The 16332-nt window shown below is 45.7% G+C and overlaps 2 protein-coding genes across 6 annotated transcripts in view; one reads left to right on the top strand and one right to left on the bottom strand.

The window, feature by feature from the left end:
- Nucleotides 1-4952, bottom strand: part of FAM126B (family with sequence similarity 126 member B) — an 88756-nt gene extending 83804 nt beyond the window's left edge. For 3 of the 5 annotated variants that reach the window (XM_025202187.1, XM_025202183.1, XM_025202185.1), the window contains exon 1: nt 4855-4900. The gene's annotated coding sequence lies outside the window, so the exon portion shown is untranslated. Of the gene's footprint in view, nt 1-4854 lie in introns of all 5 variants that reach the window. The other 2 variants (XM_006022094.3, XM_025202184.1) reach the window with 2 other exon arrangements.
- A 476-nt stretch (nt 4953-5428) lies between these two features.
- Nucleotides 5429-16332, top strand: part of NDUFB3 (NADH:ubiquinone oxidoreductase subunit B3) — a 13504-nt gene continuing 2600 nt past the window's right edge. Inside the window, exons 1-3 of the mRNA XM_006022093.3 lie at nt 5429-5591; nt 9134-9207; nt 13011-13176. Of these exons, the coding sequence (XP_006022155.1) occupies nt 5467-5591; nt 9134-9207; nt 13011-13176 (365 nt within the window). The 5' untranslated portion in view covers nt 5429-5466. The remainder of the gene's footprint in view (nt 5592-9133; nt 9208-13010; nt 13177-16332) is intronic.

Raw genomic sequence — 16332 nt, 5'->3', positions numbered from 1 at the left:
GAGCATTTCTGTGCTGCAACAAAGAAATGCACCCTGCAAAGAAAGCTTCAAATTGGCGGGAAATTCTCCCTTGCACCGGGGTTCTCTTTTGCAGCAGAAAACTCCACCGTGCAAAGCAGCTGCAATTTAGCGGGAACAATTTAGCAGTGCCGAAGCACGCAAAACAAAAATCACACCCTTTGGGTTGTGACATAAACAAGCCTCAAGAACAACAAAAGACATAATTTTCTTGTTTTAATAAACCATATATAAAAGCCAGGATGGCAAAGAAAAATATAATTAGTATAAGAGACCTAAGCAGTCTGGTCAAACAGCATTTATATACTACCTTATTAATACTGTTGACATCTGTCAACTCATTCAACAAAAGCTTTGTTGCATCAGGGTTGATAGTAACCTTATGTAGAGTTTAGATTATGGATTGTACAGGATGGTTTGGATAACTCAGGCATGGAGTTGGATCAGATAACCTCCAGCCCTATTTCTCTATGATACTGTGACATTTGACTAACTTTATTATTGCTCATATACAGATTTCCTAATATACTAATTGTATTAAAAGAAACACTGAGATTTGTGAATAATATTGGACATGTTTTGCTGAAGTAATGGACAATATCCTGAATAAAGAACACAGCATTTCATTCCTTTACCAGAAGTTACAGATCAGGGGATATGGCAACAGGTATTGTCCATCCAGCCTCTTCTGATTAGCCGTCTTAATTCAATGATGCAGAAAGTATGAAAATTAATAGTTTCATAGATTCATAGATGTTAGGGTCAGAAGGGACCTCAGTAGGTCAAGTCCAACCCCCTACCCTAGGCAAAAAAGAGCACTGGGGTCAGACAACCCCAGCTAGGTGCTTGTCCAGTCTCCTCTTGAAGACCCTCAAGGTAGGGGAGAGTACCACCGCCCTTGGAAGCCCATTCCAGATTCTGGCATTCCCTGCTGTGAATAAGTTCTTTCTAATGTCCAACCTAAATCTGCTCTCTGTCAATTTGTGGCCATTGCTCCTAGTTACTCCAGGGGGTGCCCTAGTAAGCAGAGCATCTCCTATTCCCCGCTGTCCTCTCCTGATGAATATATTGGCAGCCACAAGATCACCTCTCAGCCTTCTCTTGTGAAGGCTGCAGAGGTCTAGGTCCTTTAGTCTCTCCTCATAGTTTCATTAATAATATGAACTGTTGTGATCTGTACCTATTTTCAGTACAGTGAGACTTGGCATATAAGATTTGGAATGACATCTCAGGAGTTAAACAATGAGAATTTTCCACTTCACTATACAAAAATATTGCAAGCTCACAAATGACAATGGAAAAAAAGAGACACAGTAGATGCCTGGAGTCTTCCATGGTCAGTGGTATACTTTTAGCCTAAGAGTATTGACTAGGGGACCCGTTCCAAAAATACACTATGAAAAAGGGAATCCCTGCAAACATCAATACATGATGCAGGAAAATCTAGTTATACACTCTCTAGCCAAACAAACCTCTTTCAGCCTCCTGTCTCATCCTCTGATCAACCATGTAGAGGCACAAGATTAACTCCTTAGAGCAGTGGTGCTCAACCTTTGGTGCACAGGCTTGTGCCCAGCAGGACTAGAAAAACTGACCACTGTCTTAAGATCTTTAACTTACAGACCAGGCACAGTAATGGAATAAATGTTCTACTGGCCTGTATGAATCAGTACACTACACTCAGCCAGGTCTCTCAAGAGTTCCATACACTGCAGCACATTTAACAAATATACATTTAGCGCATGAAAAGCTAAGTAAGTATGCAAAGAGCTAGCAAATAAATCATAGGACATGAGGACCAATAAAGTCCATAGATTGTGGAACACAAGCTTAATGTATTTTGGCTCATGCTTTTTTTTTTTTTTTTTTTAAACAGGGTTAAAAACATATTTACCGGAATCCAAGACAAGATTTTTTCTGCCCCGTTTAACATGGGAAATGAAGCCCCCTCTTCCCCCAGGTCTTGGATTTGAGTACAAGCAGCAGGAGGAGCAGGTGGCAGCTGCTGCCCTTCCACCTGCCTCAGATTTTCAGTTCCATGGACATGGAATCTGCTGCCGAAGTCACCCTTTGCCACTGAATTACAAAATATTACACTCAATTTCAAGATTTTAAAAATAAAATCTACCCTGATGGCTCCGGTAAGAGTCTCAAAACCATAGGCAGAGGATATCTACCCAAGTTTTTAAGAGCTTCAAAGATTTGGAGGGCCATATTTATTTGCGTAAAGGCCCTGCACATGCCCTTATTCTGCAGCCACAAAAATGGACATTTGGCAGGAGACACATAATTCAGTAGCTTTGCAACAGAAGTCACCATATCCTGAAGTCAATCACCTGGACTTGTTTATGCGGCTGCTTTTTTGCTCTCCAATTTTCACAAGCGAACTACACTGAATTGCAGCGCACACACTCTATACAACTCCCTATATCACACATGCAACTTAGAGCTAGTGAGTGACCAAGAGAATGAAGAGTAGAAACCAGAAGCATAGACTGGCAACCTGAGCTACCTGGGACATAATACAGCAAACACAGTCCCAAGAAAGGGAGCCACTGATGCCAGTTGCTCTCTTTCATTAGACATATTGCCTAGAAAAGGAGGAAACATTCCAGGCTGCTTGGATATCACGATAGGATCCAAGGGCCAGCAAAGAGAATCAGGCAGGCTTGGGAACATTAAGCAAAAAATGCAGTGAAAGAAAATAGTCATTTGTGAATTTTACATCAATGACCGTTTTCAAATAAGCTACAGTAATGAGCTTGCACATGGAAATAGGTATGCATGAAAGCTATACTATGGGGAGGGCAGGGGAAAGTAAAGTAGATTAATGTTGATGTAGAATTAAGTCCGACTGTTCAGATTACATAGGGTCTTGATTATGTAGGCAAAAAAATAAAGAATTAGACAGTATTTGAGTCTGCAAATGGCTACATCATTAGTTACACAATTATATTCTAGAGCTGCATATTTATCATCATTCATATACTACCACAGCTGTACACTGTGTTTCAGAACACAAAGAGCATGCCAAAGAGAACATTTACAATGTCATTTCTCTGTCTTCTTTTTCTGCTCTCAGAAAACGACGACAACAACAAAAAGCAGCCTTGAATGTAAATTCAGTAGGTCCAACAGAGAAGTGCATATTTGGCAAAGGAAAGACTAATGGCAGCACAAGACATGTTCTTTTGAGACATTAAATGTTTATTGTAATAGTCTAAAGCATGCCCGAGAACAACACGGGAAGTTTAGAAATTATTTATGATTATTCTGGCTGGACCCGAGACAAGATTTCTATAATACTCTTAACTATCCAATTTTGAAAGAAAATAACTGGTCTAAAATCTGACCCCAATTTGAATCCTTAACTTGCATCTGCTGCTCTTTAAAACAGCAACGGGGCTTATTTCTAGAGGATCAATTAGGTCATTGTACATTTAGATTTACTAGTCAACTGGGGTTGCCTTCTACCCCACTAATGAGTACAAGTTTATGCCACAAGAGTTTCATTGAAACAGATTAGAACAGACCACCCCTGAATAGACTCCAAGGTTTGCTAGTCATACACGCTATCCCCATCTGTTAAGACCTCCCCTTCCCTCCACCAGACACACACTGCTCTTGTTGATATACTACATGGGATAAATCCAAACGTGGTTCTGCAAGGTTGGGACAAGCTAATCTAGAGAGCTGCTGAAAACAGAAGAGACCAAGCATATTACTGACCAGTATACAAACACAACTGATTAGTTTTTCCAGTTTCAATGAAGTCAGCATTTCATTATCAACAGCATCAAAAGATGGCTAATGGACTCATTTATATGAGCATAAACATCTTGGTCTCTGGTCCTTGTTAAGAGATAGATAGACCAGTGCAGTACGTGGACCAAGCTCTGTTCCAAACCACAAATAGATAATGAAAAAAATACAAAGAAATCAGAAGCTCATCCTAATAACTTTCCCACAAAAGGAAGTTTTTCTTCCCCTGAAGTAAACATTAACAACCCTCAAGAGCTTTGGATTCTAGGCCTGTCCCCAATAACTTCCACCTACCACAACAGGCAGAGAATGATTTCACAGGTAGCTGAATGAACTTTATCCTACACACTCAAAACACTCAGGTTCCCAAGCTATAAAAACAAGCCAACTACCAAAGCAAACATGTTCTACCCTTCTTGCTCTGACATTGCATATGTGGAACTAGAGAGGCTGCCCTGTTTCCTACAGATCTTATTTCACAGTGAAAAATATTCAGCGCTGAAACAAGGCAGTCTGGAGTAGACAGATGGTTCACTACTTAAAACGGTTTCACTATCAACAACATGATAATGGCATTCCTCCTAAAACTGCCAATCTGCACCCAATACTTGAGTGCCTTACAAGCAGCAAGGCTGGGAATGCAAAAGAACGATAACATAAGTTAACAGGAGACTTTTCTAAATAAATCAGTTTTAAAAGTGACCTCTCTCATGCTCCAAACCCTGACCCAAGACCAAACAAAGCAAAAGGAGGTAAATCATTCAGGAAGGTATGTGTTGCCACAAGCGGTGACGACAGCAAGTTCAATTATTTAGTAAGCGATTGAATGGTTCACCCGTTGCTTCTCCCAGTCACACAAAAAAATGTGAGGACGACCCATTCAGGAGCGGGTGGGTAACAGTGGGAGCTAGTCAGGTCCAAAACCAAGCAGCCTTTCCTAGGGCTAAGGGGCACTGCTCTCTTACAAGCCCTTTCTCTGCCTGTGAATCCTTTCCTAGGGGCACAGGCTCCTCAGGGGCAGCTCCCCCAGGGAACACAGCACCAGAGCAGCTCCAGCCCCATGCTCACCCTCACCTTTGCCTGTGGACACCAGGATGTCGTGGGGTCTCCGCTCCCCCTGAAAAACAAGAGGTGGGTGTGTAGGGCACTTCCCCAGGCTCGGGCGTGGCGGAGGATGGTACTGACCGGGGCCAGGGACCACAGCCACCCCTGCCTCTACCCCAGGGGCCGCCGCCCGGCCGGCCCGAGCCGCGGGGTCCTGCGCCGGGGACGGGGTCTGGAGATGAGGCCCCACTGCCGTCCCCAGGCTCCCATAGCCTCGCAGCAGCAGTCGACCCGGCGAGGAACTGGGCGCAGCCCTGGGAGCCACCACCTCCCGCAACAGCAGCAGAAGCGGCAGCAGCGGGAGGAGAAGGAGTGCCGTGCCCCCCCACCCCGGGACCCTCAGAGCCCGAACCCAGTCACAGTCACAGGCCCCGCCCGGCCCCCCCCCCCCCCCCCCCCCCCCGGCAGCCGCTGCCACCTCCGTCAGCTGCTGCCAACCCCGCAGCGCAATAAAGTCTCCGCCCATTGGGCCGCTCCCGCCCCCAACAAGCGCCGCGCTGATTGGCTGCTCCTCCGCCCCCGCGCGCGCCGGGACCAGAGCGCCAGGTACCCGGGCTGGAACACGAAACTCGGCTTCTCTGAATGGTCTCGCAGCAGTTAGCGCCGCGGAACCTGCTTGCCTGCCAGCGTTTCCGGCCGGACTCGTTGGGACGCGCACTTCCGGTTCCGGGTGCACGGTGCCCGCAGGAGGGTCGCGGAGCGGACAGGTATTGGGAAGAGGTCATGCCCGGGCCTCGCGCCCCTGCCCTCAGGCCCAGGCTGCTGCGCTCCCTGCAGCCGTGGCTCTCCTGGGGCTGAGCAGCGCGGGCCCAGGCTGGCGCTGCCCAAACTTCTCAGCACGGCCCCGTTTATGGCCCATTTCTTCAACGCGGCCTCTCGCTCCCGGCCCGCAGCCCCGCGTCCCGTCCCCCCAAATCCCCCCCCCCTCCCCCCCGGAATGTTGTCTCCCCGCCACGTGGGTTCACAACCCACAGTTTGGGAACCGCTGCCCTAGACCCAACAGTGGGGCGGACCGGACTGGGTATCGGGGCCAGCTCGTGCCTCTGCGTGCACGGCTTGGTGCCACATCCAGAGGCCTCGGCCCCAGAAAGGTTCAGCGAGCACCAGCATGTTTGCACGTTAGTGGCTCTTTGACCTTGGCCTGTCACCAGTGCCTGTGCACAGCTGGGAGGGCTCAGCTACTCTCACCCCAGATTTTATTTATTGTAATGGTAACTGCAGGGCAAAAAAGAGTTACACCATGTTGTCTTTGCTAAGAAAAATGGTGCCTCATTAAAGGATGAGAGGTGATCATGGGGGCACTTCTTGCCAGCCTTATGGGCTTGGATAATCCTCAGCGTTTCCTAAATAGGATTGACATTAAAAGTAAAATTTGTTTATTTATTTAAAGTAGCGATTCCCTATCGAGTTGGCTGTGCACTCACTGCAGGACTGCTGGCAGTTCACTAGTGAGACGGTGCTTGTGCCCTTTTTGTTTCCTGATGCAAAGTTAGGCTACAGAAATTGCAAATGCATGAAGTGATCTTATTCTGTGCTTCAGGGCAGCGGTTTTCAACCTTTTTTGAATAAGGGAACCTCCAGCAGCCCTCTTCTTAGTAAATGTACCCCCAGGGAGGGGTTGGCAAGCAGCCGGAGCTGAACAGAGTGGGTTGTGAGCAGCCAGACACAGAGTGGGGATGTGGTCAGTGGCAGAGCAACAGCAGCACAGCATCTGTGAGACCCTGCTCTTGTGAAGCAGTGGCACGGGGTGGCAGCGCTCCGCCCCCGCCTACCCCCACGTACTCCCTGGGACCTTTCAGAGTACCCCTAGGGGTACGCATACCCCTGGTTGACAACCCCTGCTGTAGGGCAATTGCTGGAGTTACCACAGGGATTTTATACAAATGGTGGCCTGTGAGGCAATATCAGTAAGGAATAGCGTATATATTGTGGCCTGTTCAATGCTGGAGATTATATTATCATAAGTATTCCTGTTAGCCATAAAGCTGTTAACCTGTTATTTGGATTAAGGTTTGAAATATTCTCCTACTGCAATCAGTTTATCTGTCTAGTGTGATTGTCAAAACCAGTTCTCGTGTACTATCTAATTTGTGGTTAGAGTATTGGTGTATAAAGATTCTTGAGGACCTTTGATATTTCTTTTAAATATCTACAAAAGAAAAATGGGGCTGATTCCTCACCAGGGATCCTTGTTTTCTCTGATAATCCCTAAAATCTGTGAATAAAATGAAACACCACTCATATATATCAATTGAACACAATGCTTTCATGATATATTTACAATTTTAAAGCAATTTGGAAGCCTCCTAGTGCCTCAATCACTATAATAAAATAAATTCTAAACCTAAAAATTTTGGTATTGATTTTTGGTTTTTATTGTGGAAAAATCAGAGCTCCCCCTGCCCCTTCACTCACAGAACACAGATCCAGGCCCCTCACTCCCAAGCCACAGCCCTCCTGGCCCTGCTGGTGCCAGTCACCCCCTTCCCATAGCCCCCTGCCTCCCCAGTCCTGCCAGAGGGGGCCCCCAGCTGCCAGGGCTATGGGGCCAAGGACCTGGGTCTGCAGCCTGCTGCCCCCTGTAGCAGCACCTGAGCCCTGACTGCCACCCATGGCTCATTCCCTCCCTTCCTATGGGGGCCACAATCCCCACTTCCCCCCGCCAGACTTACCTGCAGGAGCTGTTCTCCAGGCTGCCTGGCAGCCATGTGCATGAGCCTTCTTCCCGCTCCCCAACCCCTTGCAGGCTGGAACTCTGCCAGCCCCTAGAGAGCCCTTTGCAAAGAGTTTAATGAAAAAGCTGTGTTTTTCTCAGGTAAAAGGTGAAATCCGCATTTTTCTCCATTTTCCTGTGGGAAACAGAAACCCAGATCCCTGCCCATCATGCAGTGAAGATAATGAATTAAGCCCTTTGAGTGAAGCACTTCCCTTCCCTGTGTACACAATATCCAACTACAGCCATTTCCTTCCCCAGAAGTGAGCTTTAAAAGGGGCTTCCAGTGTCCCATAAATATCAACAGATGTGTGCTCCTACCTTTCCTTCATTAGTCTGACATAATTCAATTAAAGCTCTCAGACCCCTTTCCTTTGAATTTAGTTTACATGCTTTTGCTGATGGTATTGCTTGTAGAGAGAGGTGGTCTGTCAAATGAGCAAGTAACATCTGTTGAAGCTGACATGCAAATTGCCATATATCCCAATTCCCTTGCGGATGCAATGTTACATGCATTCTGAAATTAAATAGTGGCATTTCAAATAATATCTACAAAAAGTAAGAATTGCTAAGTTTAGTTATTAAAACAAGCTCTATCATAACTGAAATAAAAGGCAATGTAAATATCAAAGTGAAGAAATAAAAAATGAGCTAGATAAAACAACAAGATTAGGCACAGATGTAATTAGTGATCTGTGTGTCATTTGCCACAACTCTGGTAATTTTAAACATGCTTTAATCTGGCCCAAGCAAGGGAAGGGGTAGAAGAGGATGTTCAATATTAGTGGTGCACCGATATGTCGGTCTGATATCAGATTGGCACCAATATAAAGAAAATTGACTATTATCGGAAATCAGCCTGATGTGGCCAGTAATTTGACCAATAAATGCCCGTGCATGCCCACAGCCGCAACGCAGCACGTAGGCAGCAAGAGCGCAGGCCAGCAGCTTGGAGAGCTAGCTGTGTCCAGCTGGTAAGTCTGTTGTAGTAGAAGAGGAGGGAAGGGGTATGGGGGGGCAGATCAAGGCCCCTGCAGTGAGGGAGGGAGGGAGGTTGGGGCATGTGCTGCCAGGGCAGGGTGTAGGATGGAGCAGCAGCTTGGGGGGGGGCATGACACAGCTCATGCAGATCTGGGGGCACATGCCCCCTTCCAGAGCCTTGATCTGCACCCCCATGTCCCTTCCCACCCCCTCCCCCCTTCCCTTCCACCACAACAGACTTACCAGCTGGACACAGCTCTTCAAGCTGCTGGGCTGCGTATCAGAAATCAGATCAGTATCAGCCGATATGTCTCCTTAAAAATCGGCTATCAGTATCAACCCCCAAAATTTCTATCGGTGCACCCCTATTCAGTATACTGTCAAATGCCATTTTGGTGGTGATTTTTGTTTGTTTGTTTTTGTTGAGTTACCTATATGTCTACTTTATCACTATTTTTTGACATTCTTATTTTAACCTAATTTATCTCCTGATTTCTAGGTTCCTGCAGGACATCTTGCTGATTAATCGTTTGATGTTTTATCTTTTTTTGTTAGTTTCCAGTACTTTGATAGGTCTAGCCTCACTGACTGCATTGGAGACTGCACGGTTGTACTGAACCACAAAACAGGTACTGGCAGCAGCAATACAAGTCTTCCCTTGTCAAAGTATTTCATCCTTGTTATACAGGGACTTCATTTAGATCGCTGATTCTCAGCCAGGGTGCCCCTGAAATTCTTTGAAGTGTGCCTAGTAGGTGTGAGGAGATGAGCACAGGCTCAGGCTCATCCCTGTCTGGCTGTTGCTCTAAACCCATTGCCAGCTCCTCGGCAAGCAGATAAGCACTATAGCAAATCAGTTTTTGAAATGGGGTGCCACTCAATTCACAAAATTTATGGAGGTGTGCCTTGAATCTACTGAGGGGTGCGTTAAGCCTAAATAGGTTGCAAACCACTGACTTAGAGATTCACATCTTTTATGGTCCGTGTAGAGCAGGCAAAGAGGTTGCCAGTTTTGAAAGTCAAAATTGTTCCCAGACACTTAAGTCAAATCTCACTCTGGTCTTCCCTATTTCTTTTAGATGCAGAAATAATCTAAAGAGGTTAAAAAAAAATCAGATGAGAGACGGTGCCATTTTTATGTTTTTTTTGTTGAGATCTTTGATAAAATATAATTTTTCTGCTTTTTAAAACCAAGAGTCAAGTTTAACTTCTCTTTTATTTTTTTCAATGTTTTAAAAAACATGCAGGTTTCCCTAACAGGAACTAAACTAGTTTCAATAGGTTAGGAAGAAGAGCCATGATGGAGAAATATTTAGAATAATCTTTTCTACTGAAATGTACAAGGTCCTCTTTCATCTCATTGTTTCATATATTAGATTTAGTTTGTGTTTAAAAAAGCAAGTCTCATCTGTTTTGAATACAAAGTGTTGCACACCTATTTTAGTATATGATAAGTTAAAATTGTTTTTAGTAAACTGCTGTTGGACAAGAATATTTTAACGCCTTTGTATTGCCTCACTACAGGTTTCCCTAACCAACCGCTGGGTTTAGGTTCCAGAAAGTTCCTGTGGTTGGTAAAACTAAAGGTTTATGGGGAAAAATGGGGTTAGGGACTTGAATATTGTACAGTATATTGTATAAAAATCATTTTTACTTACCTTTAATAGATGGGGTGGTCAACTGGGAATAGGCGTACCCCTAGGGGTAATTAGACAGGTTATAGGAGGTGCGCATCCGTGGGCACACCAGCAGCATCTCCCCCAGTGCATTCACCTCTTACCTGAGGGAAGGGGAGAGGAGGGACCCGTCTGAATGGCGGGGTAGGGGTGTTTTGTGCTCACCTCTGGCAGCACACGATTGGCCAGTCAGCAGCCTGCGGATGGGGCCCTGACTGGGCCAAGTCATGGGACAATCCAAGTCTGCCTCCCACACCCCTGGATGAGTGGTCGGGCTCAGATTGTCCCATGACCTGCCCCTACTGGGGCTGCTGTTCCCTGCTGCCCTGCTTCCCTCCCCTGGGACCCAGTATGGCAGGAAGCAGAGAACCCACGCAGGGATCTTCTCGCCCACCACTGCTCGCCCCGTGTTGCCCTGGCAATGCACCTCCTGTGTGCGGGGCTGCACTGAGGGCCGCGGCGCAGGGCTGCGCCCCTCAAACCAGCAGCAGACACAGGAGGCGTGTCACCAGGGCAGTGCGGGGCAAGCAGCAGCAGGCGACAAGACCTGATGCAGCTTCTCTGCTCCCTGCTGCGCCAGGTCGCGGGGGAGGGAAGCAGGGCAGCAGGGAACAGCTGCGAGTGGGCCTGCTATTCCCTGCCACCGCCAGTAGGCCATCTCCCTGCCACCACGCTCACCTCCAGCAGGGCTGGGGGCCACCTTCAGCTGTGGTGGGGAAGGAGAGGCACGAGCAGGACCAGAGGGTTGGCAGGCTGATTCATGGCCATGGAAAACCATGGTTACTCAAAACTGTATACTGTGGTAGCCAAAATGGTATACAGAATACTAACCATGGATGCTCAAAACTGTGGTTGGCAAGGGAAACCTGTATATATTTACTTCTGTATGTTCTCATATTAATTAAGATATTCTACAGTTGGAATGGATGAGAAATTTGCATGCTTATTGAGATTTTTTTAATTAACATGTATTTATACTGTTCTATCTTAATTTCTTGAATTTTAAAACGTAACTTTAAAGGAGTTGTATCTAATCAGGGTTGTATTAATAGAGTTAAATGCAGGACTAAGCGTTAGCATTAACAACATTTCCCAACATGGTGAACTGCAGGTTTCATAATCAGTCTAAAACTCTTAAAGCCAAAAGGCTTTTTATTATCTATTTACCCAGGAAATTATAGACCTGTTAGTCTTACCTTGGTCCTGGGGAAGCTCTTTGAGAAAATTATCCAGGTGCACATCTGCGAGGGGCAAGCAGGGGAGTGTATGCTTAGGGTTCATTAGAGGCAGGTCCTGTCAGACCAACCTCGTGGCCTTCTATGACCAGGTCACAAAATCCTTGGACGCAGGTGTCATGGTGGACTTTCTAGACTTTAGGAAGGCCTTTGACACTGTCTCTCACTCCATTCTTGTTAAAAAATTGTGGTGTTGATGCCTGCACAGTCAAATGGGTCGCCAGTTGGTTGCAGGGCCGCACCCAGAGAGTGGTGGTGGATGGGTTGTTTTTGACCTGGAGTGTTGTGGGGAGTGGGGTCCCCCAGGGCTTGGGCCTCGGGCCCGCACTGTGTAACATCTTCATCAGCGACTTGGATGATGGGCTGAAAAGCACCTTGTTCAAATTCGCGGATGACACTAAGATGTGGGGAGAAGTGGGCATGCTAGAAGGGAGGGACAGGCTACAACTAGATCTGGACAGGTTACAGGGGTGGATGGATGAGAATAAGATGGGATTCGATACTGACAAGTACAGGGTACTGCACCTAGCGAAAGACAACCAGCAGCATACCTACAGCCTGGGGAACTCCCGTCTCGTCAGCACAGAGACAGAAAAGGATCTTGGAGTCATTAGAAGGAGGCTAGATAGACACCTTGCCGGGGTCGTTTGACCCCCACATTCTTTCCTGGCCATGGCAGGGGGGCAGACTTTATGATCTGCTCAGGTCCCTTCTGACCCTACCAACTATGAAACTATTATTTTAATTATTAAAATACAGAGATCTACTGAGTGAATGCCAGGGAAAATATAATTTTCTAAATAGTGAAAAAACTTCCAACATTAAATATTTCAATAACATCTTAGAAATCTGTCTACTACATAATGAATTCTGAAAAGCAGTTGCCTATGAAATAATCACAAAGAAACTACACCATATTTCTTGCCTGTCACCCCACCCCAATAAGACACGCATGTTATTTTGGGAAGGTCAAATGAAGGCAAAAAGACTTCTCCAGATTCATGGCTGAATCCTGTCCCCTGGAGCAGAGTACACTCTTCAGCATTAGCAAAAAGCTAGAACTTGGCAACAGCTTTTTACTTTTCTAAAAGTGGGGTCTCAATCTTTTTACACTTAAAGCAGCCCACAGAAAGTGCCAGATCTTGACTTTAACTTGTTTTTTGCCTATGGAAAAATAACAGAGATTTTTCTCCTTTGGAAAGAACTAAGAAAACTGTAGTGTCAGAATGTTTTTGACACCATGATTCCTATTTGAAATCTCTGGTGATGGGGGTGTTGTGAGTCATGTACGTGTTTGCACACCTAATGGCACTACCATTAAAAGAATCTTGTGGCACCCCAGCTTGCCACGCCATCCTGGTTGAGAATCACTGGTTTATAACAGTGCCTCATTTGTACTGGGGAGGTGTTAGAAACATCTCTGCCTTCACCCCAGTTTTCCCAGGGTGTATGTCGATTTTAGGAATTATGTGCAAATTTATGTTTTATTATGCACCTTGAAAAAACTGTTTGTTTCTTAAGCTTTTCCTACAGGCATGGGGCATGGACATGAGCAAGGGCATGGACATGGGCATGGCCATGGGGAAACGGAACTCCCTGACTATAGGCAATGGAAGATAGAGGGTACTCCACTACAGGATGTCCAAGAAAAACTGGCTAGGCGAGGTCTCAAGGATCCATGGGGTCGGTGAGTGAGAAAAAGCATCAGATGTAGGCTTTTCTTATGGTGTAGTCATTGAGGATGCCTCTCCGTAGTTAAAGTACATTAAAGTATATTAAAACTTGGATGAAATTCATTTTATATGGTTTCTGGTATTGCATTACCCTCAAACATTGCCTCATGTTGCAAAGCACTGCCATACTTTGTTTCTACATAACACATCACAAGACATCCTTCCAGATTTTGTTTTGTGGAATGGAGATCATTTATCTTTGGCTTGAGCTATTCAACAAATACTTAAGGTGTAAGAACCAGGGCCAAGGCCCTGATTCAGCAAGGTATTGGAGCAGTGCTGGATTTTAGCTCATGAATAAGGCTATTCCACTTCACAAAGCACTTAGATGAAGTCAGCACAACTTAAATTTGCTTTTGTGCTTGGCTGAAGGGGGACGGTATTTACTTGTATACTTAGTCAAGCAGTTATGTAAGCACACTGCTAGCATGAGGGCCTTGAACTGAAGAGTTGAACTGTAACAATGACTTGGACATAGATTCTATTTTGAGCTTGATTTGCCAAGCAGTGTCTCAGAATTTATATATAAAACTACTGAGGTGAATTAAGCCATGAAAGACCTGATCTTTCCCCCTAAATGGTCCTCCTCTATTGGGAATGCATCCTACTCCCTAGAGCTATTCTCTTTAGATAGCTGTAAGAAGAGAGATTTGACTTGATTTAATAGAAAGAAATGTATAATCTCTTTAATTGCTCTTTGGTCTTTGTGAATGAAAACAGAACCTTGTGCTGCATAGTCTCATTCTGTTGGAAGACAAAGCTGTATGAACCGCTATTCTGTAGTCGTACAATGAAGTGCCATAATTGCTTCCTTTGCTGCTATTTAGTTCTTACTATATTTTACTGAAAGCTGTTTTTTTTTTCCTTTGAGGAAACAGCTTAAGGGTATATAACCTGGTTTCATATCATAGGTTATCATTTATATTTTAACAATGCAGGGGTTTGTTGTCCAGCTATTAACTTTTCAGGGCAGTCAGCTCTGAAAGCATATGTTTATTTTGTTATGCTTGTTTCTCTTTCCTGTAGAGGTGCACTGGTATATCAGTCCATATCATATTGGCACCAATAAAAGGAAAATTGATATTATCAGCAGTTGGCTTTTTTTGGCCAATGTAGCTGATAACAAAACATAACAAAACAAAACAGCCGTGCGCATGCGCAAAGCCGCAGCACGCACATAGTCAGGAATGCAGCCCAGCAGCTTGGAGAGCAGTTTCCAGCCGGTAAGTCTGGTAGGGAAGGGGCATGATTGAAGGGTCCAGTGAGGGAAGAAGTGGGGCTAGGGCAGAGTTAAGTACTGTCCAGCCAGGGCAGGACAGGGCATGGGACAGAGCTGCGGGCGGCTCATCTTGGGGGTTGGCTCCCATGGCTGTGTGCACCCCTGAGAGAGGCATGGGGGGGCATGTGCCCCGCCATATTTGTGCACAAGGCAAGGTTGGACTGCCACTGGGACTGGAGGCTGCGCCAGCCTCTTCTCCGGCGGGGGGGGCGGGGGGGGGCGTTCCCCCCCCCCATATTTGTGCACAAGGCAGGGTGGGCCTGCCACTGGGACTGGAGGCTGCGCCAGCCTCTTCTCAGTGAGGGGGGCTGGGTAGGAGCTGTGCTCAGGGCAGGCAGCAGCGGCACTTGGAGTGGGGGGCTAAGGGATGGGCTACAGCTACCCCAAATTTCACCATATCCCCACCACAGCTCTCCCAGACAGCCCACCTCTGCCCTGCACACAAATCCAGAGGGGCGCATGCCCTCCATGCCTCCCGTGGGGGTGTGCACAGTGGCAGGGAGCTGCCCTCCCCCTCTTCCCTAGATGAGATACCTGTGGCTCCCAGCCCCAGGCTTTCATTCAACATCCTGGCTGGGCAGCACCTACCCCTGCCCCACTCCCTCCCTTACTGTGGGGGCCTCGATCTGCGCCTCCATATGCCTTGCCCCCCACAGACTTACCGGCCAGATGCTGCTCTCGAAGCTGCTGGGCTGCGTTTTGGCAATCAGAGTGGTATCAGCTGATATGATTGGTTAATAATCAGCCATTGGTATCAGCCAAAAAAATCTTTATCGGTGCACCCCTACTTTCCTCTACGTGCAAGAAGTCTTATGAAACAATGGATTTTATCTTATGTATGTAAAACAATATCTCTGTTCTCAACGGGAGCCAAATTTGCTACCACAAGAAAATGGACCAAGTAAATTAATCAATGTGTTGGGAGTGTGTATGCTTCCCAAGCATATTGCTTTTGAGACTGTTGCAAAATACTGAGTTGAACTGAAAAGAATTTGTACTGTTTCATTGTCTTAATGAAAAAATGCTGTTTTCCTCAGAAAAAAACAGGGTGGAAAAAAAATGACCTATTTACTAGATTAGTTTAATACTGAGTAAGGGATAAAGTCAGAAACTCTTAAAGCATGGGATTTCTTCTGCATAACTTTGACTAGCACAGACTTATTTCTAAAGTAATGCTTAAATTCCACAGCTGAGGCAAACTTGGAGTCCTGGTTTCATACTAATCTCTTTAGTGAAAAAGAAGTATTAAGAGCTGTTTACTACATTATTTATTAATGTGGTTCTGCTGCAGAATATCTTGTATTAAGAAGTCTGAAGTGGTAACACCCTTCTGGGTTTTTGTATACTCATTGGCCCCATATTCTTTTCCTCTCAGAATGCTGAAAATTCTAAGCATTATGTAGCATAATGTATAAAGTACATCCCCAGTTTAGATTTAGCCCTTATAGAAGATGCCATATTTGCAGTCCTCAGGACTGAAATGCTTTATTCATAAAACTAGGTACACAGCACTAAGTACTAGGGAATGAGCTTCCTTAGCACTATGCTCTAACCTAGAGTTATTGAGACAGCCTGTGCAATAGACATAAGTGTCCACAGACCATTTATTCCCTGATCTCTCTCCAGAGGTTTTATCAAGACAGTCAGTAATAACTACTGAGACGTAGTTAGCCTTGTTAGTCTGAAGGCAGGGCAGGGTGGCACATTAAGAAAAGGCATAAGCGGTCTTAGGCAACAGTCAACTTCATCAGATGTTAGGAATGGACTTGCAGAGACGTGGGGTACTAAATAGAAAGGAATAAAGTAATTTAAAAACAAAGGATAGGGAAAG

This window comes from Alligator sinensis, unplaced genomic scaffold (genome assembly GCF_000455745.1).
Source record: "Alligator sinensis unplaced genomic scaffold, ASM45574v1 scaffold566_1, whole genome shotgun sequence".
NCBI lineage: Eukaryota > Metazoa > Chordata > Crocodylia > Alligatoridae > Alligator > Alligator sinensis.
This window is presented reverse-complemented; position numbering and strand designations above follow the sequence as displayed.